This window comes from Juglans regia, chromosome 7 (assembly GCF_001411555.2).
Source record: "Juglans regia cultivar Chandler chromosome 7, Walnut 2.0, whole genome shotgun sequence".
Lineage (NCBI taxonomy): Eukaryota > Viridiplantae > Streptophyta > Magnoliopsida > Fagales > Juglandaceae > Juglans > Juglans regia.
Genome location: NC_049907.1, coordinates 425,852 through 447,985, shown reverse-complemented (window position 1 = coordinate 447,985; position 22,134 = coordinate 425,852). Strand labels below are relative to the sequence as shown.

The 22,134-nt window shown below is 35.5% G+C and overlaps 3 protein-coding genes across 4 annotated transcripts; all 3 read right to left on the bottom strand.

Annotated features, from left to right (window-relative positions):
* Positions 1-2,814: 2,814 nt before the first annotated feature.
* Positions 2,815-4,261, bottom strand: LOC108985641. 2 transcript variants are annotated; one of them, XM_018958010.2, is made up of 4 exons: positions 4,114-4,261; positions 3,954-4,020; positions 3,601-3,882; positions 2,815-3,312 (listed from the first exon to the last, which is right to left on the bottom strand). In XM_018958010.2, the coding sequence occupies exons 1-4, from the start codon at positions 4,198-4,200 to the stop codon at positions 3,206-3,208; spliced, it is 543 nt and encodes a 180-aa protein (XP_018813555.1). In that variant the 5' UTR covers positions 4,201-4,261; the 3' UTR covers positions 2,815-3,205. The 2 variants fall into 2 exon arrangements, with proteins under 2 accessions (XP_018813555.1, XP_018813557.1); XM_018958012.2 differs by having other exon boundaries at positions 2,869-3,312; positions 3,601-3,870.
* A 399-nt stretch (positions 4,262-4,660) lies between these two features.
* Positions 4,661-7,866, bottom strand: LOC108985639 (serine carboxypeptidase-like 7). The gene is made up of 14 exons (XM_018958007.2): positions 7,685-7,866; positions 7,357-7,502; positions 7,036-7,112; positions 6,821-6,943; positions 6,510-6,612; positions 6,385-6,422; positions 6,197-6,298; positions 5,987-6,073; positions 5,717-5,872; positions 5,519-5,590; positions 5,309-5,427; positions 5,079-5,192; positions 4,951-4,996; positions 4,661-4,846 (listed from the first exon to the last, which is right to left on the bottom strand). Exons 1-14 carry the CDS (start codon positions 7,858-7,860, stop codon positions 4,763-4,765), a joined length of 1,443 nt encoding a protein of 480 aa, XP_018813552.1. The 5' UTR covers positions 7,861-7,866; the 3' UTR covers positions 4,661-4,762.
* A 4,088-nt stretch (positions 7,867-11,954) lies between these two features.
* Positions 11,955-12,947, bottom strand: LOC108985642. Its single transcript, XM_018958013.2, has one exon. It carries the CDS (start codon positions 12,759-12,761, stop codon positions 12,285-12,287), a length of 477 nt encoding a protein of 158 aa, XP_018813558.1. The 5' UTR covers positions 12,762-12,947; the 3' UTR covers positions 11,955-12,284.
* Positions 12,948-22,134: the final 9,187 nt, after the last annotated feature.

Sequence of the window (22,134 nt, the reverse complement as noted above, 5' to 3'; positions counted from 1 at the left end):
ACCTTGTAACAAGTTCAGACACTCGCTCATAGCTAATAATATTTGTAAACCAAAACTCCAAAACTTCCAACTTGGAGTGCAGATCAAGCATAGATGCAATAAACAACATTTTGTTCAATTTCTCAAAATCCCCCCAATACTTGTCATATTTCAACAACATTCTATCCGACATGACTTTCAACATATCATTGTCATTCATAGAAATTTTGTTCAAATGGTTATAGATTGTAAATATTTCTTTAATGAACAAATTTGAAGTTGCATAAACTGAGCCTGAAATCTGCAAGGTCATGCCATAAAAAAGCTTAAAAAATCGTACAAAAATCTTGACGGTTTCCCAATCATGTAAAGTTAGTATTCCTTGTCCAATCTCACGTAAATATGGGCCAAACTCATTGTCTTCATCTTGCAGCACCTCAAATGTTGCATAATATTTGAAAGCTGCACTCAACATTAGATATGTTTAGTTCCACCTAGTGGGATCATCAAGAGAAAGAAACCCACCACCCAAAATATTTTTTTTCTCTGCGCATGACTTGAACTTATTAAGTATTGCAGGGAAGACTTCACATATTTTACTTCATTTTGAATATTCACAATTGATTTATCAATTTCTTTCAATCCATCCTGGACAATAAGATTCAAAATATATGCACTACATCTTATATGCATAAGGTCATTGTCTAATACCATATAGTCCCTAAGCTTGAAAATTTTCCTCAAATAATCGAATGACCGTAGTATTAGAGGATGCATTATTGATTGTGATTGTAAATATCTTCTTTATGCCCTATCCAAGTATGGATTACTTAATCTCTTCCTATTGTTATCTCTTTGTGATTAGGAACTTTGTTAAAATCTATAATTCTCTTATGTAAGATTCAATCATCATCAATAAAATTGGATGTTATGCACATATAGTTAAGATCTTGAATTGATGTCCACGTGTCAATAGTGATGCAAATCTTATAATCGGATGCCATGAACATGTTCTTTAACTTTTCTTTTTCTAACATGCACATCTTCATACAATCTTGCATAATAATAATGCGAGAGGGGATTGAAAATCTAGGCTCACCTACGGCCATAAAGTCTTTAAAACCTTGTTTTTCTACAAATTTAAACAGTAGCTCATCCACGATTATCATTCTAACTACTGCTGGCAAGTCTACTGCAGTGGTTAAGAACTTTCTATGAAAAGCAGGAAACAATTTATCACCCAATAGAAAATATCTGTTTCAGAGGAGGGTGATAGATAATCCTACATGGCAAATCTTTCAAAGAGAAGATGAAATTATGATGCATGTGTTATGGGCTGCCCTACTGCAAATGATGTTTGAGATGTAAAATGTAAATAATAGTCTTATTAAAAAATGGTCTACATGGGAAGTTGATTTTCTAAAGCTGTGGGAGAGGATGATTGATAGATTGCATCAAATAGAGATTGAATGGGTAGTAGTGACAATGAGCAGACTATGGATTAGAAGAAATTCATTTATTTTTTTAAAATAAATTTGATAGTCCTCAAGAGGTGGTGCAGACAACAAGGAATGGATTGGAAGAATATCAAGAAGCACATAACCTAAATAAATCTGAACAAAAGACAAGGGATATAAAAGTATGGTAAGATGGTAGAAGCCTGAGTAAAATTTTGTGAAAGTGAACTGTGATACAGCTCTTGATAAGGAAAAAAGAAGGATGGGCATTGGAGTTATTATTAGAGATTAAAAATGTGATATTCTATTGTCTCTTTGTGCTTCCAGAAATATGTTAACCATCCAAATATTGCTGAATCTATTGCTTTGTGAAACTTCCAGGGATATGGGATTCTCCAATGCTATTTGTTAAGGTGATGCACAATCCTTAATACGGGACATAAACAAAGGGGAAGAAAACTAGACTAACTATGGCTAAATGATAGTGGATATCAAGAGGTTCATTCATAGCTGGTCTTCATGGAAAATTCAATTTATTCATAGGGATGGAAACACAATAACTCAGCAGTTAGGGAAGATGGGGGGCTAACATTGGAGGATGAAAAAAATTTGGATTGAATAAAGGTCCTTATTCTTTTGTCAATAATGTATTGAAGGAAAAACATTGTATTGATTAGGGCTGTAAATGAACCAGTTTGTTCGATAGCTCGCTCGATACTCACCCAATTAAACTCGAATTAAACTCAACTCGTAAAAAAAAAGCTCGCCTGTGAAAACAGATACCCGCTCGATTAGTAAATAACACATATTTGACAAAACTCAACTCGACTCGACTAGACTAAAGTTCGTTAAGGCCCACTCGTTTATGCTCAAGTCGACTCGTTAGCTCAACTCGATTAAGACTCGTTCATATATTGATAAATATATACAAGTATATATATTGATAAATATATACTCATTCATATATGTATTAACTAATAATATAAGTATAACACTTTTATAATTAAATATATAATATGTAATCTAATTACTTATGTCTATATATTGAATATATTTCATAGTTATATTTACAATAATTAGTTAATAAGATTTAATAATTTCATATAATAGTTTGTAGAAACCATATATGTAATATATATATATATATATATATATATGCTATCATATTATATGTATGTATTAATAATTTATATAAATATATAATATATTGTTATTATAGATAAATATCAACTATTTAATATTAAATATTTATAAATTTTTAAAATCTTATAATTTAATAGAAGTTCTACTTATTAGTTGTATAAATCAATACTAGATTTTTTATTTTTTTTTATCTATTTAATTTATTAATTACTAAATCTTATTTAAAAAATAAAAATAAGTAAACAATTTGAGCCGAGATTGAGCTAAATAAACAATTTAGCTTACCGAGTCGAACTCAAACAAAGAATAAATAAAAGTCTTGAACTCAAACTTGAGTTCGATTATTTTGAGCAGAAAGATTGGCTCGGCTCCGCTCAATTACATGGAATGAAATTCTATTTTATAGAATGTTACGGTGAATTATAGTCTTGCATCAACTTTTTTGTTTTTTAGAGAAATGTTACACGAATTACGTTTTAAAGAAATATTCTTAATTTGGCAGTGTCTCACGCAACTCCTTTTCTTCTGCTCTATGACTTGACTCGATGCAAATTTCATCACAGCAAAGCGATTTCAGGTGGAAATCGGAAATCCCATCCTTTTAGCACAAGGATTATCATTTTTTATCAGCAATTCTCCACACTAGACGATGACTTCAGTCCTTCCTTAGCCAGTCTTTTGGCCATCCTTCTTTGCTTCAGTTTCTTCTGGTTAACACCAGCAGCCTTCTCTCCTGCACAAATACATATAACAAAACAAGGTTTCTCTACTCAGTGCTATCAATCGATCCACTATGATCTGGCCATACCATGCTTATTTAAAACATACATTGGAAATTTGGAATAGACTAATGGGTCTGTTTGTTACTAATGAAGCGAATGAGGACTGGAATCGACTGCCGTTGTTAGGAAATAATACCAACATGGAACCCGGTTCACCACTCTTTTGAGTGCTTACCGTACTGTCGGGTGTCCCATGTGTGGGTGAGTTGTGTGTGCATACGTGTGGGGATCTTCTTCACCTGACTTATTGGTTGTAGCGTCGAGTTTGTTCTCAGCGGCACTATGTCGAACGGCTGGAGGTTCTTTTTCTACGACATCGCCGTCTCCACCGCCAGGGTCGCCGACATCATCGCTCGTCGAAGGTAACAACGGCCCAATAATTTTTCCGCGGCGGCAGGCATCCTCCTTAAGCTTCTTCTTGCGAAGCCTCTTCCTCTGAGCCCTCGTCAGCTGCTGAGGTCGCACTGGTTCACCATCACCATTATCATCGCTTGTAGAGTATCCGGTTTCTTCCAAATCGTCTGAGTTTTATTCAACAGTGAAATCACCAATTATGAATAATATTGAATAAAAATAAATCAGATACAGAAACCTGGAATAAGATCCGCATCAAAGTCTTCCCGGAGTACGTTCACCGGTTCTTTTTCCTCCTCGTTTGGCTGTTCAAGTTTCGTATAATTAGAATGCTTATTGTGGACAAAGACATGGCAAAATAACAATGAGAGAGAGAGAGAGAGAGAGAGTAGTGATACTTGTAGTTGTGGAGGCGACAGTGGTTGCGGGAAGAGCATGTTGACGACGGCTTCATTAAAGCGGCGTCGTTTTACTTCCCGGCGCATTCCTTTAGGATTTAAGGAAAAAGCTCAAACGAGACTGATGAATTTCATTCAATCATTTGTATGCTCTTATATGTTAATATCATATCATTTTATCGGTCTTTTATTATTATTCGTATGCGTTGCATTGCTGCAAATGTGTAAAAGTCTTTTGATTTCTTTCTCATTTATTTTTCCTATGCGTTTAGTTGAGTAATGAAATATTCATTTAAGAGTAATACTTTAATTATAAAGAGATTATTCAAAAAATAAATTTATAAATTAATGTAACTTAATACAGTACGTCAGATTGTAAAATTATTTTTAATGTAAAATAAATCTAACACATTATGTGAAACTATGTTAGTTTGTAAATTTATTTTATATAATTTTTTTGTGTCTATATTAATTCTCTCTCTCTCTCTCTATATATATATTAAATTGTCTCTATATATTATAAGAGAAAAAACAATAAAACACATAGTTAAAAAGTTAAACAAGCACATCAAGGCCGAGTGCGTCATTTATTAGAAACTAGTACAGCATTTTATGCTATCTGAAAATGTTAACAAAACAGAGCGATTGATTACAGTGGTTCTTGAAATATCCACCTTCTGAACATGGCATAGCATTCCTTAGGCATGTACTCCGGAGCTGTGTGACCCCCTCCCTGCATAATCCTTACTCATTATAATTCCATTTACTTCCTTCCACTCGCTCAGAAAATAAATAAATACAAAAGCATTCCCTCTACAAGTACAACTTAGTTCTTGCCTTTACAGTTGCAAATGTGAGGTCGTTTGAATATCCCCTTGTGAATCTGCAAATAATCAACATCAATCACAACTTGTTATAGAACCCTGCATTGTTAAAGCACATCTATATAAATTATCTACGCCTACCCTGCAACTTGAAGATCTACCAGCCATGGCCGCCACTCGTCTACAACGGACAAATTTAGCGATTTGATCCACAGTTGCGTCCCCAAGTATGGAATTTCAAAGTCATGATCCCCACTGCAGGATATCATCATACATTTGTATGGTAACCCAACTTGTTCTCTATTAACATCTAAATTACTTGTTGCTTGCAAATGGAATGAGTAGAGGGCAGAGAAAATATGTGATCAAACCTATATATTAGAGCTCGATACCCCTTGATGTTGAGATAATAATGAAAGCTTACAGCACTCTCAACATCTTTCTTGTAAGGTAAGTCTATTTTACATCTTATCCATACCTTTACTGTTCCCTGATTTTCACCATCAAAAGCAGCATTAAGCCAGCTTATATCCTAATCAATATGCAATTTATAGCAACACCTTGCATCAATATATTCTAACCTTTCTGATATGAAGTGCTTTCTGCACCCTGATGTCATTTGCCCATATGTGGCAGAGAAATTTATTGTAGTTCTGTAATATTCGGCAATCAGTGATTAATACTTTCACAACCACTGAACAAAACTTATCGTGTGTGTGTTTGAGAGAGAGAGAGAGAGACAGAGACAGAGACAGAGACAGAGAGAGGTGAGGGTTTACTCTACACCCAAATCTGGGATATTTAGGAAGTGACATATAGGATTCTCCAAATCTTTCCATAAGATATCTTCGATTTTCATCCATCTTATTTAAAGGGCGAAAGTCAGTATAACACTTGGGCTCCAAGATGTGAGGTCTGTTTATCCTTTTAGTGCACTACATAAGCAAGATGGTATGTAAACCAAATCAATCATGCAGACAAAATAGTGGAAATAAAGAGAATGGAATTTGTCAAAATGGAAATGACAAGGGGTACGTTGGCCTACCAACCTTTGCGATAGCTCGAAGATCATTTGCGCACTGTATGTTTCTTGAGTCTACTACTCTGTACTCACCTTTGCAGCTCCTTTTAGCCTTCTGAGAATAATGAAAAGTGGCTTCTACTTTTTAAACTGAAAGGCTACTGATGGATAACGAAAACAAAAACCGTTGTCGGCAATGAATATTTGCGTTGATTAGGAAATCTACGAGAAATAACACCTTGTAAAGCTCATCTGGAATGATTGCCATGCGATGAGCAAATGGAACTTTTGAATTGTCATCAAATTTTGGATCTGTTCCCGGATTACCAATCAAATAACCCTGTAGTTGTTTTTATATCGTTACGTGGTCGTGGATTATAGCAAGAATCTAGCAAACTAATTCAGGAATCGTATTTTCTCACATACTTTGAGATTGAGAAGTGGCGAGTCCCCAGCTTCAATGCCTGCAGCAGCATGATTAAACTGTTTTTTGGTAGAAAAAGAGAAGCTGTGGGAAACTTTCAAAAAGGAAAGGAGAAGTTTGTCATTACCAGCTGACATTTGTTGAACAATGATTGGAACGATCTTGCCGGAATATGAATCACCGGCGATATATAGGGGATTAGCAATGAAATTAGGATGACTGAGCAACCACTATAACAAGGCCGAAATTATAGGCATAAATCAGAATTTATGAACAACAAAGTTGTTTCAAAACAGATGTTGTATTTCAGAAGTTGTCAAATTCATTGAATTCTAACTGCATCCTCATTCGAGGGCCAGCCATAATCGTATAGAAAAAGCAAATTGATGAACTTTCAGTAATGCATAAACTGGAATGTGTATGAAGATGATGTTGCACCTTTCTAACAAAATCATAACCCTGATAAGCAAATTTCGTATCTGCTGTCCTGGACCCTCGCGAGGTCCTTGAATATGAGAATCCAGTGCCAGCCGGTGAGTCTAAAAATATTATGCTAGCAACCTAGATACATTTCACAATTATCCAATACATGTCAGAAAAAACAGATGAAGAGCAACCTGAAAGCACAATCAAAGCCAACAAATTGCATTTACCTTAGTCCATGAATATGGATTCAATGTTAGAGAAGGTAGGCTTCCATTGTACTCGACCATGCTAAACTGTAAAGGACCTTTAGAGAAAAATCCAAAACGAAGTAAAAAAGAAAAACCATTGTTACCTATATTCATTTAGGATAGAGACATGGCAGTGTCAAGGAACTAGTACTGGAGCGGCATTTTATAAGAAATGGCAATTTCGAGGAATAACTGGTGATGCGATATAATTACCACATCGATTCTTTCAGGTGGTGGGGGACAGAAAGTTCAACTTTCAATTCATAAATGATCACAAAACATAAACAATGGAAGAGCAACCTATCTGAAAGGCAAGTCCAGAGAGAGCAGAGCATCCTGGGCCACCAGTGAGCCAGAGCACAAGGGGATCGTGTCTAGGATTTCCTTCAGATTCGATAAAGTAGTAGAAGAATTGCACTTCGTCCTTCTTATCCACGCCAATGTATCTGCTTGCATACATTTAGTACGGTGGATTATAGATGGACGAGTATATGTTCCTCTAAATATTGTGTTCTTTTTCTTTTCTTTTAATGAATCTTTCAAAAGTATCATAAAATGACAAAATGAAAGCACTAGTAGTAGTAGTAGTAGTAGTAGTAGTAGTAGTAGATGTGGGTGGCAGGCTTACCCGGTTTCAAGTTTGAAGGGCAGAGAACCAGAAAATCCAGGCAGAGACTTGATAATTGAGAAAGAAACCGCAGGCTTTGAGAAAAGAAGTAGAAGGATCAAGGGGAAATACACACACTTGAAACCATATTTGGCAAAGAATTTTGGTACATTGTGCTCACCATCTGATGCTGCCATTTCTCTCAAACTTTCTTTTGTTGTGGGGAATATGAAAGTATATACTAAGTCCCTTGCAAGATTTGCACGTGGCTGTGCCTGTTCAAGTGCTCACCGTGTCCATTTTTTGCTGATTTTTGTTGCATGTTGGAGTTGTGGCACATGTATAAACGACCACATGGGCTACTTTATAAATAAATATATAGATATATTTTGTTGCCCTCCAATTATTAGGATTTTAAATTTTATACCCAAATTATCATAATTGATACTTTGCATTGTCAAACTACAAAATGAAAAAGCCAACACTTTATCTCTTTTCGTAAGATTCGAGCATTAAAATTGTGTCATGTTATCTATTTTTATCCAACTTTAACTGTCAAAATTTAAAGAAGTGTTGTTGATGCGGGAAAAATCCCATTGTGCACGCTTCTCTGTCATGATGTGACCGGTCCCTTTGCATGTTTTTCAGCGGAGGTGAGGTCTGACCCTTGACGTGCCTGAGCATCCCTTCCTTTTCTAACTTCCTTCTGGCACCCTCCTCTTACACCTCCTGCACCTATGGTCACTTCTTGTTTCATACTCCATTCCTCTCTATTTTGTCATTTAGTATGGCTTGATGGGCTGGGTCTAACCTTCAAAAGTCCGGGTATTTTATTCTCCACAAGTGTATAAAATGTAAGTTTTTTGTACTTGAAAGTTGGAGGATGCTAAACATTAAAATCTCTAATAATTTGAAGCGCAAAGCATACTTTAATAAATAGAAAAAACAACTAACCAAACTTTACCTTAAATAACATCAAATACCCAAATTACAATCAAGTTACCCGGAAGTTCAAATAATTAAATTACATCAAAGACTCAAATAATAAAAAGACTGAGGTGCTCTCATTCAAGCACCACAAGCATAAGTGCAAGGGGAAAAGTTGTATTACAAGAACTAAGCAATTGTGACTTGTGAGAGGAGAACAAAGCGACACTTTCCTATCTCAATTTTGCTACAGGTACCCGCCGTTGGGTACCGGTTGCAGAATCGTCTGACATGGCTAATGACACGTCACCTTTATATTATTATTATAAAAAATGAAGAAGAAGAAGAAAAGAAGAAAGACTCGATTTTTTCAGAAACCCATAGGCGCCAAACTCATCCCTAATATTTTGCGTCTCACAACTTGTCTTCATTGTCTTCATTCCTTGGCCAAATGCTCATATAGTTCATGCATTTTAGTTCGGTTGCTGCAACAAAACAATGTTTATAAGAATCTAGAACTATTCCTATTACCTAAGGCACATGTAACCGTTGTGCCGTCAAACCCCAGAGTGCTATCGTGGGTATAAGCATTCTTTACTTTATTTTATGTAGTTTTTTTTTTCTTCTATTTTTCTATATCTTTGGCCACCCATAGGAAGGAATTTAAGCTTTTTTGTTTTTACTCCTAGTCTTTAAAGGTCCAGAATATGATTTAATGTTCTTGATCTTGCGATTGCCACCACTTTGATTCATTAGTTTCTACACCCAAGTCCAACCACTTCCAGCTGTGAAACATTAAATGAAATAATGAGAGACACTCCATGGGTGTGTTCTCTTCGAGGTGAAGTGAAGTGCCAAGGTGAAGACTGACTTGTCTTCATAGGGGTGGAGTCAAATTTCAAAAGTAAATCAAAAGGTGCAAACACACCATTTAACTAAAAGGGTGCAAACGCACCGTTTAACTAATGCGGACGTAGAATTCGAGTACGCGGGGTACCTGTCCTGGGTGAAAGTAGAGCTTTTGTATATATATATATATATATATAGACCCCACACGCCACTGCTTATACGTGGAAAATGCTTGCTCCACAGAATAAACAAGATGAGCAGTGGACCCGGAGGGATATTATTCATGATGGCCATATATATATGGAAATAGGTAGGAGATTCCAAAGATAAGCAAGAGCGAGCATCTTTTAAAGTCTGTAACTAGTGGAGGTCAAGTCAGGTCCCAGACTCACAGCCTCTGCGTTTCTTTATATTCGTTTAATTAATTATTCCTATAGGTGTAAGCACTTAACTAATTAATTATTCGTTTAATTAATTAATGATCAAGGATAAAAAGTAGTTAATCCAACAGAATAAATTAAAGTAGTGTTGTGGCTCAGCCCTCTATATTAATCCTAGTTTCAATTTCATTTGTTTCTCACTGAACTATGACTGAATCAATCCCATGCAGCAATATTAATGCAGAAGAACTAAACATGCTCGTTGTTAAATTTAAATTTATATTATATATATATATATATGTTGTGTAGGAAACACTATATAGATATATATAGTAAAATTTGAAAGAATAATGTTAATATGCTTCTATATATCAACTGGCCGAGAACATAATAATCGATCGAGTCAATTAGTAACTGAGCTCATTTTGTGGGTCAATGCCATTCTTTGTTCCAAGGGAATTAACTGTACAGTGTCAACTTAAATGGGCGCAAGTGGGCGGCGCCACCATATATACATCAATAGTCAATGAGATATATAGACGTCTCACTCTCACTTCCAGGATGTCATGATCATGCATGATATGGTTCTTAATTAACGATAAACCTGATCATATATGATATATATATATATATATATATGTGTGTGTGTGTGTGTGTCATGTGTGGATAATCTCAAATTAATCTTATTATATAAAACAAAGCAATTGATGATCAGGGACGAATTTAAAGGTAGGTAGGGGCCGGGACCAATCTTATAAATCCTATTCCATCTTATTTGTTGGCATTAAACCAACTATATCCAACGTACGTACACCAACCATGACATGAATCTCACCATTTAAGCTTCCAATTTTTCTATGCAATTCCTTGGCCAATATATAGTAGCGACTTAGAGCATTGGCAATGGCTTAGCTATTGTTAAGTCTAAATTTTGGCTATAGTATTAACATTTGGCTAGGTCAATCTATATTAGACTAGTCATCTTAAAGTTAAAATAATAATATAATATTATATTTTAACAATATTTTATAAAAAAAATTGTAATATTTTGTAAAATACACTTTATATATTAATTAATAATTTAATTTCTACTTCAAATAAGATAGAAAATAAAATTATATATTAATTAATAATTTAATTTTAATTTCATAATTTAATTATTATTAATGAAATAGAATAAAATAGTAAATAACGGAATATTTATCAAAATTGAAATGGATAATATAGATTTTAAAATAATTAAATAATATAATGGCTGTTGAAAATAATTAAAATATTACTTTGGTGAGTGAATAGTATCTAGTCAAAAATGACTAGAGAATTTAATTTACTATAGCCAATACTAATGTTCTTATAATGCAGTAATTTTAGAGCCATGCTTGGTAGCTGAAAGTTGGCACATTTCAAGAGACGTACCGGATCACAAGGTAATTAAAGAGTTTCAATTGAAAACAAAAAAAAAAGAAGAAAAATAAAATAAAAATAAAACAAGAATATTGAATGCTTTAAATTGCCAAAGAGTTATATTTGCAAAAATATCTGCAGTAGCCACTAACTCGGCTTTATATTATGACAGCTGGGCAGCCCGCTACCACAAATTTATTTTTTTATTTTACTTTTTTAATATATTTAAATATAAAAAAATATATATCAATACATTAAAAATTATTTTTCATAGAACTCACAAAAAAAAAATTAATTTTTTAATAATAAATTTTAATACTATTTTTTAAAACGATTACGCGACGTTTACACATTTTACGATTATACTTAAAATTAATACTCGTATAATAATCGCATAAGTTGAATTGTTTAGCCACAACACAATTCCAGCTGCAAGCTGCCGAATTTGAAAATTGATGATCGGCCTTGTTTATATTTTGAAAAACATCATGTACACATTAATACTTCCTCGATCATGGTAATGTCCTAAGTCTAACTAATTTAAGTGCAGCCGCCGGCCATTATTCTATCTTCTCAATTATTTGGCAAGTATTTACCAGGAAATTTTGTTACTTCAACGTGGCTAGCTAGCTATATATATATGATCTCTTCATGATCAGACACTTCAATCTGCTACTTGTCCCTCCAGCTTGTGATTCAACATCCTTTTAAGGTCAAACCTTTTCTCCATTTGAAGGCATGAAAACATCTCAAACATATATGCACATCTCTAAACTGTATTTTGGAACAAACAACTTCGAAAGTATCAAATAGCAAATCCCCAAACACCATATATATATATATATATATAGTTACTGTAAATACTGAATGATTAACAAAAACAAAAGGAACAGTATACTAAAATTTAAATGATCCAAAGAGAGCTTAGCTTCTGCTTCTTGGATATACAACTCTGTACATGGTGACCTTAAAACACTCCTATAGAAATATATGCTTAAAACGCCTTTCTTCAATCATCTTTCCCCATACCGTATATATGCTTAAAAATTAAGTTGCCTACTTCACCTAGAGACAGCATAGCTTCGGCTTCTTGGATAAACCTCTGCGTTGAGCTTTATAACTTCTTCAAATTCACAGGGCTTGTCTTCATCGATCCTCCCAAAACCATTAACGCTGCGGCTCCGAGGCATATTATTGGGTGCAGTGGTAGTTGGAGACTTGGCAACGACGGCCTGCTGTTTTCGAAGAAGATCCGCCTGAATCTTATTGCCAAGGCTTCTAGTTGAAGCAACCCTCATAAGCTCCTGGAAATCTTCCTTGTTGTTGCTCGATCTGGCGGAGTTGGTGCTGAAGCTCTTAGGCAGAGTGGCTATATGGGGAGTGGGGCAGCCCAAAGCCGTGCCCGTTCCGTAGTCAAAGCGACCGGAGCATTCTGTCATGCCTTTCATATAGAAGTCTCTGATCTTGGCCAGGATTCTAATGGATGCCTTGATGTACTTGCTGAGTTTTGTCTCTTTGTCAGCCGTGTTGTTACCCATGTTGCTGGGTTGTAATTTAAACACTTTTTGTCTCTTTGTGGGATCGTTGGAGGAGGAAACAAAATTAGTAGTTAACAAGGGAAAATGGCCGCGTTTATATAATAGGATCGATGGAGGTAATTAGAAGTAATGATCTGTGAAGAAAATTCATAAGATGGCGGGGTGGCTTCGTTATGATATATATAAGTTTTTTATAATGGCTTTTATATATATATATATATATATATATATATATATGCATATGGTTGGGTATTTGTAGTGAGTGTTAAATATGGTAGTACGAAAGTGATGGAGAGATCAGACAGAGAGGAAGATATAATATATGTTTGGATATGGTGACTTTCAATATATATTATATTCTTAATATATATTGAAGGAAAGGATCGATATATAATATAGAAGAGATTGATTAGAATAATATAGAAGAGCGGGGATAAGAACAAGACACGGTGGAAATCCAATACGTAATACATTACCGGCCCGTATCAGAGTATGCTATAAGACAAATGAGAGCCATACTATTTAGTTTGTGACAATGAATAGAAAAAAATATTGGTCTGTATATAAGAAATGATGTTGAGAAATAATCTTACATTACGTATGGATAAGATCTTAATGATCAATCATCTTTTATAAAATCGATTTTATGAGAAGAATTAGACCTAGAAATTTTTTTATAATCTATAGAAACAACAAAATGAAAGAATTAATTGGAATAAGAAATAAATAAAATCGAGAAATAATAAATATATATATTTATATGTACTCACACGTACATAATTAATAATGCCGGATTCATTGAATCTTAGTTTTTCTTCTTTTCTTGCACATAAATTTGGTCAATTATTATTGGCAAGGATTGGTATTTTTTTTTTTATTCGAAGGGGTCGAATCCAAGACCTGAGATTTAAATGTGATGCCATTAGATTTGGTATTCAATGCCAAGAGGAATATATGTATATATATATATATATATATATATATATATTATATACAAGTGCTCACGCACGCAACTAGTTAAATATCGATTATATAATATGTTTATCTAATCATGTTCGGAATGAATCATTTTTATGAAATAGTTGACTTCTGATTTAATAGTTATTATAATTATATTAATTTTTTTTTATAAAAAAAATAACAATATTATAGGCTTGACAAAAATGTTTCTGATGATTTACCCCACCGTGTTAGAGGTTTTTTTAGTTTGGATTATTTTGGTTTGTCTAGTATTAGAACATTACCATTGAACTAGTCAAATGCTGATGCATCTTCTTACTTTTGTTAGGCATGAGTAAAATCCTGTGGAAAACATCTTAAGAAAGTAAGGGCACTTGCATAAAATGTGGAAAACATCTTCACAAGCATCTTGGTAAAAATCACATTTACTAGAATCCTGGATATGCCGCTGAAATAAAAGCTTTTTTGTAGGTAAACTGTTTTTAAAAGCCCTCCATATAAAGTTTTTAATCTTATTAGGAAGCTGTAAATTCCACTGAGACTTCCAAAAGGAAGGTATATGCAAATCATGATTACTAGAACCATTCTCCAAAGCATATTTTGATTTTAGAGCAAAGTAATATGCTGACCTTACAGTGAAAATACCATTTCCAGTACCACTCCATACTAATTTATCATCACCCCAATGTAGGAATAAAGAAGTCTTTAAAATAGTATTAGCCTCAAATGGACTAAATACCAATTTTACTAAATCTGTATTCCACCCACTAGGAGAAGAGGTATCCAATAAGTCAGCTACACAAGCATCCTCAGCAAGGGTATTGCAGCAAGTAATAACCTTTCTGGAGTTAGAATCAAGAAGCCAATTGTCTTTCCATATTCGAATTTTATCTCCTCTACCAATTTGCCATTAACTTCCAGCTTTTATTATAGATTTTGCTCCATAAATGTTGTGCCATACATAGGATGGCTTTGAGCCAAGATTCGAAGATAAAAAAAAAAGGGAATTGGGAAAATAATTTGCTTTAAATACTTATACAAATAGAGATCCTTGTGATTGAAGTAAACATAATCCTTGTTTCGCCAATAATGCTGAATTAAAAACTTCCAAATCCTGAAATCTCAATCCACCATTAAATTTTGACTTACACATGTTGCGTCATTTCAACCAATGAATCATTCTCTCTTGACCCCTTTGTCTCCACCAAAATCGTGCAATCATCCCCTCGAGTTCTTGACAAAAGCCCTTTGAAATCTTGAAACAGCTCATTGTATAAGTGGGTATAGATTGTATTATAGCTTTAATCAACACCTTTTGGCCAGCTTGTGACAATAACTTTTCTTTCAAACCCTGTAACGTTGCTCAAACTCCATCATTTATTGCTTTAAAAGTCTGAAATCGTGATCTTCCCACAAAAGAGGGTAGAACAAGATATTTAGCATGATGTTGAATATCCTGAACACCGCACACTCCTTTAATAGCATTCATAAAGGCTGGCTCCGTGTTGCGACTAAAAAGAAGTTATGTTTTTCCCATATTCTGTTGTTGGCCTGATGCCACACCATAACTAGATAGCAAATTTTTTATATGCTAATTTTCTGAAACACATGCTTGATAGAAAATAATGTTATCGTCTGCAAAGAATAAGTGACAAACCCGGAGAGCATTATGACACACACTAATACCCCTCAAGTGGCGTTGTTCTTTAGCTTGCTTCAACAATAGAGATAGTGCCTCAGCACATATAATAGATAGTGCCTCTAGCATACTAACTAGAGAACGACAAACCACGGGGAGGCTTAATAGGTTGAGTGGCAAATCCATTCACAAGAACTTTGTACGAAACTGAAGTGATACACATCATTATTAGACAGATGAATTGAGGAGTAAAACCCATACGGAACAATATTTCTTCCAAAAAAACTCATTCAACCCTTTCGTAGGCTTTACTCATGTTCAATTTAATGGACATACAACCCCTCTTTCCACTATTCCTTCTCCTAATTGCATCCACAGTTTCAAAAGCCACTAAAACATTATATGTAACAACCTTCCAGGAACAAAGGCCAATTGATTTTCAGAAATAACTCCAGGTAAAACTAATTTCAGCCTATTTGTTAATACCTTAGCAATGACCTTATAGACTACATTACATAAACTAATGGGTCTATAATCCCTTATATACTCAGGCTGTTTAGTCTTTGGGATCAATACAATATTTGTAAGATTGAAGTCAGGAGGCATAACACCCGAAACCAACACTCGTAAAATAGAATTAATAATAGTATCACCCACCAGATGCCAATACTTTTGAAAAAATAATGGAGGCATACCATCCAGGCTTGGGGCTTTCAATGGTTGAATTTGAAACAAAGCTATCCTTATCTCAGCTACTGTAAAATCACGCAACAAATCATCATTCATAGAATCAGAAACACAAGTCTGAACAGGATGCAATATTGCATCAAAATCAGAAGGATTGGTGGTACAAAACACTTTTGAAAAATAATCATGTATCATTGGAAGCAGTGCAGACCCTTCATGCATAACACCCTCATCATTCCTTAGAATTTAATATTTGGATCCCCATCTCCCAACCATTGCACACGGGATCTCTAATTCCATATCAATTCTTCTTTTTTCAAGAGGTAATTAATAGCATGCACCAACAAAGAATATAAAGACGAATCAAATTAACCAAGTACGTACGTCAATTCATTAAGATATTACAACTAGTACGTATTAAAATAAACTTTACACTACATCACGTATGTACGTACCCATCAAGGTTAGATATATATATATATATATATATATATATATAATACATGAAGTTAATCGTACCAAGTACACTATTAAGCTCAATTTCAATTCTTATTTGGATCCTACTACTAGTACTAGCAAGTAGTAACACGGCATTTGTGTGGGAAATGATCTCAATCTTGTACTAGAAAAATATTAAAGAGTTCATTTGTTTTTAATTTTCCTAAAGATCGATTTGCATGTCATGTTGTCTAGCCCGGTTTGTCATTATTAATGGTCACGAGAATGAGATGTGTATTTGGGCATGTTGAATCTCGGACTTATTTTAGACTAAAATCTCTAAGATGTGTATTTGCTTTCGAACACAAACCAACGTGGTCGAAAGCCTTTGAATTGTTTAAAAAAGAAAACACACACATGATTTCAATTTGCATATCAGAACAAGGTAGTGACCTGGGCTTGTAAATTGACTTGGCCACTGTGGTGACCTGGGCTTTGATCGATGTCGTCTAAAGCCCACGATGGTAGTCTGGAGCGGTCATACAATGTTCATACATACATCTATAGTAGTGAATAGAAAATAAATACTAAAAATATAAATAGAGATGGAGACATATAAATTTACTTGGTTCAACACATGACCTATGTCCATGGGTCATTTGGAGGGAAAATTTAATATAATATGAGTATTTTACAATATTTCATTTCTCTTTGTACAATTGTGGTTGGAGACATCTTTTTTGAAGAAGACAATATCCTGGAGCTCTTGTTTTAAGGTTGAAGATGACCTCTGTGTTCTCATCACTGTCCATCTTTGCTCATATCTCATATCTCTTTTATTGTAGATTTGTCAATGGTAGGTGAGTAAATTACCTTTAGGGTTGAAAACTGAAGGTATTGATGCGGTTTTGGTACAAAACCGAAACCGCACCAATAAGGAGAAAATGTTCTATTCTCAATCGAAATCGGCCAATAGGGAGAAACAGAACTGGTCAAAATCTGACGGTCAGTATCGATCGGTTCGGCGATTTGGGAATCAATTTTCCATCACCAGACACCAAAAATGGACAAGCTCGGTTTTTCCATCACCACCGATTCACCAGACACCAACAAATCCACACAAAAAAAAGTTACAAAACCATTAACTCAACACAATAAACCACACGAAGTCCGGGGCCTAAGGAGTGGGGCTTTGGAAGCACATTAGACGAGGTGGGGGTGTTTACTCGACATACTAAATTTGTGCTAGGTGAGGGTACTCGGATAAAATTTTAGAGAGACATATGGTGTGGAGAGGAGACTCTAAAGGACTTTTTCCAATCTGTTTTCTGGGTGGCATTGATCAAGAAGCTTCAGTGGTGACTTCATGGTTCGATCGGAGGACCAAGTCCAATGGAACGTCACCTTCAGTAGAGCAGTCCAAGATTGGGAAGTAGACAACTTTGAGACTTTTTTCAGCCTAGTATATTCTGTGAAGCTGAATGGACTATGAGCTGATAAGCTGTGGTGGACACTTGCAGGTAAGTCAGTTTGATCCTTTTATAAGTCTCTTACACATTTACTGAATACTCAATTCCCATGGAGAAGACTTTGGAGGGATAAGGCGCCCCCCAAAGCACTCTTCTTCACTTGGACAGATGTCCTGGACAAGATTCTGACAACCGATAATCTGAAGAAGTGCCGGGTCATTATTTTAGATTGATGTTGTATGTGTAGGAAAGCTAGCGAGACAGTTGATCATCTCTTACTAGATTGCAAGACAGCTAGAGCCTTATGGATTTAAGTGTTCAGCCGAGTAGAGTTAAATTAGGTAATGTCTGCCACAGTTGTTGAGTTATTGGCCAGCTGGACACTTTCGGGAGGTGCTCCACAAATCAAAGTTATGTCGAAAATGATCTCTATCTGCATTATGTGGTGATGGAGAGAGCGTAACGAATGGACATTTGAATATAAGGAGCGAACACTAGGGGAGTTTCGATCTTTATTTTTTTGTATTTTATTTCTATGGGCCATAGCTATAGATTTTAATGGCCTAAATTTACATGATTTACTTGTTTCCACTATTGCGACCTAGGTAGGTCTTATCTCTTGTATATCATCTTGTGTACTTGAGATATGCCTATCCTTATTAATAATATCGTTTACTTATAAAAAAAATCATTTTAGAAAATGAAAAAGATCCATGAACATAACCTGGATACATGTTATATCGGAAAGATCTTCCCAATTCTTTAGCTTGAAAAGAAATGAAAGAACCAAATTAAAACTAAGAGACTAAACAAAAAGGTTTTACAATTTGTTACAAACAACAATTTTGCATTAGTTCTCATATATGCTAAGACAAAAAAAAACTGTATGATGCATTGATTATCATCACCTGCTTTCTGCCAGCATGTGTAAGAACACCCCCATATTTAAGAACCATGAGAGCCTCCACCGGTCGTTCTTCTTCCCCTTCACCATTGCTTCTTGCAACTTTAACCCACTTCAATGGCTTTAATTGAACCTTCCTATAAATACCAGAAAAATGTCCACCCTGGATACACAAGAGAAAAAAGAACTAAAGCAAAAATTACACAACTGAAAACAGAATATGATGTGATCATCTTAATCTCATATAAAATTTAATTAATATATTTACACATATAACGACAACCCTTTCTTTGTATCACATGCAGCAGGCTGCATTTTACACACATTGCCCCAAGTTGAAGAATAACAATTCAACTTTAATCATATAACTAATTTGTTTTCCTTTGGGAAAACATCAAAAGTTAAGATAAAAGTAAATGTCTTGTTATGATTGGTGAAATTAATAAAAACATTTGCACCGCATGGTTCTGCTTATGAGAAATAAATTCACTGATAAAAATAAGAAAACATATGGAGATGACTATACTAGAGCTGGATATCTAAAATAGAATTCAAGACTTTTTCCAGGATACCCGGCGCCAATAAAAATAAAAAGGGTATCTAATGTAAAATGCATGGGTGAAAATGGTTAGTTCTTGCAGTGGTGCATCTAAAAAGTTTTCTCTCCGTACATTTCTTCTTCCTTTGTTTGTTTTCTGCTTGCTGTTGGTAGTGCTGTGTTAATGGCAACAACGCATTGTGGTGATTAAGGTATTAGTCCAGGTTGAGTTATTGTGTTGGTTGGCTAGGATGGGATTGTGCAGAGAGGTGGTTATTGATCAGAAAGTTTTTGAGTTAAAAAAGGAGAATGATAAGTGGTGGAGAATCACTAAGAGCAGCCGTCGTGGGGTAAAATACATTTCTTTGGACCATGAAGCCCTGGGATGGTTGGGTTCAATGGTTAGGGAGTGTTCAGCTACTTTGGGCCCGGTAAAGTTCCTGAGAACTCGTAGAAAGGGAAATAATGTTTTAATGGTGAGGAGAGGTTGTAACAACAACGGTTGTTTTATCTGCATTTCAGAATTTGGGCATGAAAAGAGGAGAGATATGCTATTGGTGCCGAAAGGAATGAAGGGAGAGGGGTGGAGGAACTTTAGTGTTACTCTTAAGGAGCTCAGTCCTCCTTCCTCTATTTCGAGTGTGAGAAACAGAGGTGGTATGGTTCAGGATGGGAACCCGAAGATGGTTAGGGGTGGTGGTGGTGCTCCTTCGTGGACGATAGTTGGGGCGCAATCATACAGTCATGCACTCCAAACACAGAAGGGCTAGGCTCGAGCAGTGAGTGCTGGGTTCAAAGTTTTAAAAACCGTTTCGTACCGGCCGGTACAGATACTACCTGTATTTCGTACCGGCTTAAATACCGGCCGTTTCGGCCTAAATTTCTGCCTGTACCGGCTGAAATTTCGGCCTTCATTTTTTTTTTCCCTTTTTTCAAACTACAAGTTCATTTTTTGACCCCCAATTTAGACTAGACTATTTATAATTTATATATATGTATGTATTTATATATAATTTATTCATATATAAACTATTATTTTAGAATATAATTGTTATATATATTTTTATATATAATTTATTCATATATCGACTATCCCGAAACGGTATCGGTATCGAAATATTTCGTTTCAGTACCTTGACCGGTACGCCATCTGGTACGGTATTCAAAACATTGGCTGGGTTGCCAGGCGTGGGAAGTGCAGAGATCGTGCATGGCAGTATACTATTGGGGCCAAATCAGGAAAACATTTTAAAGGTGCTGGGGGAGATGGAGAAAAAAGTTGGAAATTTATTAGAAGAAATAGATTGGTTAAAACTCTACGTTAAAGGCAATGAGGTATTGAGAGTGGGTATGGGCTATGTTTCGAGTGTTAGTAAAGATAATGGTTTGGGCTGTGATTCGGGGTTAGAGTTGGGCTCGTTTGTGGGCTTCGAGAAACCTGGGCCTGGTTTTGGTAAAGGCTCATCGGCTGATATGGGCTTGACTCTTGGCCAAGCCGTAGGCCCAAAAAAAGCAACATGGCAGGCTAAGCACTAAGCAGCTGGAGATCAAAATATCGGTCCAGCTGCCGAGCCAGTCTCCGATGGCGCCGATAAGCGCCGTGCCTGTCTTCCCACCGGCACAGAAAGAATCGTTTTTCCATGGGTAGCAAAATAAGAGAGCTCTGCAAGATGAGTGACAGAGGAAGGAAAGGGAAAGGGAGGAGGAGAGGTTAACGCCTAATAGAGGAGAGCTATGCTATGTGAGAGAGAGGGCGAGATGGATGCTGTCGGTTGTTGGAGGTAGAGGCTGCAAGGCATGAGAGATGAGAGACTTGCAGTGGTGACAACTGTGCGTGAGAGGTGAGAGAGAGTCTAAGAACCCTAAAGAAAAAAGGCGCGAAGGAGAAGAAGAATGAGAGGGGAGGGAGAGGGAGCAAGGATATTAAACCCTAAAGTCAAACGTCATTTCAATTTTTTTTTTTTGTAAACGGTAGTTGTAAAATGACGTAATTTCACTTTAGTGAAATGAAGTCGTTTTACATAAGACATATAATATATATATATATATATAATCGGCCAGTTCAGCAGTTTAGATTTGGTTCAAACCAGGACCGAACCAGTTGACGTCGGTTTCATTAAATTTATACCACCAACAAATCGGTTCTAAGCCGGTTTTGACCAGTTTCGAATTTCGACGGCCGGTTCGCGTTGGCAATGGTCAATCCTGTCGATTTCTGTACAGCCCTAATTAGCTTTATGTCACTGACTCACTCCTCTCTTGTGTGTTTGACTTATTTTTCTCTCATTCCTCACTTTCCTCTCATTTTTCTCTTTCCATTTGACATTTGTTTTTCCTTGTTCCCTTTTTGTCACTTCTCACTTTCTTCTCGATTGTGGTCCTTTAATGAGCTAGACTTGATATATCTGAGCCCACCATTTTTACCCGCTTCAGCAGTGTTGATGGTGGTGATATGCATCCATAACTTGATAAATTAAAGTACAGAAACAAGATAAACTTTAACGTGGTTCCGTGAATGTAGGGATTGGGGGAGAAATTATATTATGAACATGTATTCCAACCTTACTTTCCTCTATAGTACAAATAGGGAAAAAAAATTGTCATCGGAGTCTCGGACACCTTAACTTGTACGTCGAAGTTTGAGAGCCCACGCACTCCGGGCCCCAACTGCCAAAGCATAGAAAAGTTTGCGGCAAAAGATTCGAAGGATGACAGAATGAGATAGATAGGTAATCATA

Excerpts from the sequence above, each read along its gene's own strand:
- LOC108985641 (XM_018958010.2), bottom strand. The coding sequence starts at position 4,200 with ATGCGCCGGGAAGTAAAACGACGCCGCTTTAATGAAGCCGTCGTCAAC. Across the intron at positions 4,021-4,113 it reads TGTCGCCTCCACAACTACAA|CCAAACGAGGAGGAAAAAGA; the intron begins GTATCACTACTC and ends AAACTTGAACAG. Across the intron at positions 3,883-3,953 it reads TGATGCGGATCTTATTCCAG|ACGATTTGGAAGAAACCGGA; the intron begins GTTTCTGTATCT and ends AATAAAACTCAG.
- LOC108985639 (XM_018958007.2), bottom strand. The coding sequence starts at position 7,860 with ATGGCAGCATCAGATGGTGAGCACAATGTACCAAAATTCTTTGCCAAA. Across the intron at positions 5,873-5,986 it reads ATCTTCGAGCTATCGCAAAG|TGCACTAAAAGGATAAACAG; the intron begins GTTGGTAGGCCA and ends TTGCTTATGTAG. Across the intron at positions 5,193-5,308 it reads TATCGAGCTCTAATATATAG|TGGGGATCATGACTTTGAAA; the intron begins GTTTGATCACAT and ends GATATCCTGCAG.
- LOC108985642 (XM_018958013.2), bottom strand. The coding sequence starts at position 12,761 with ATGGGTAACAACACGGCTGACAAAGAGACAAAACTCAGCAAGTACATC.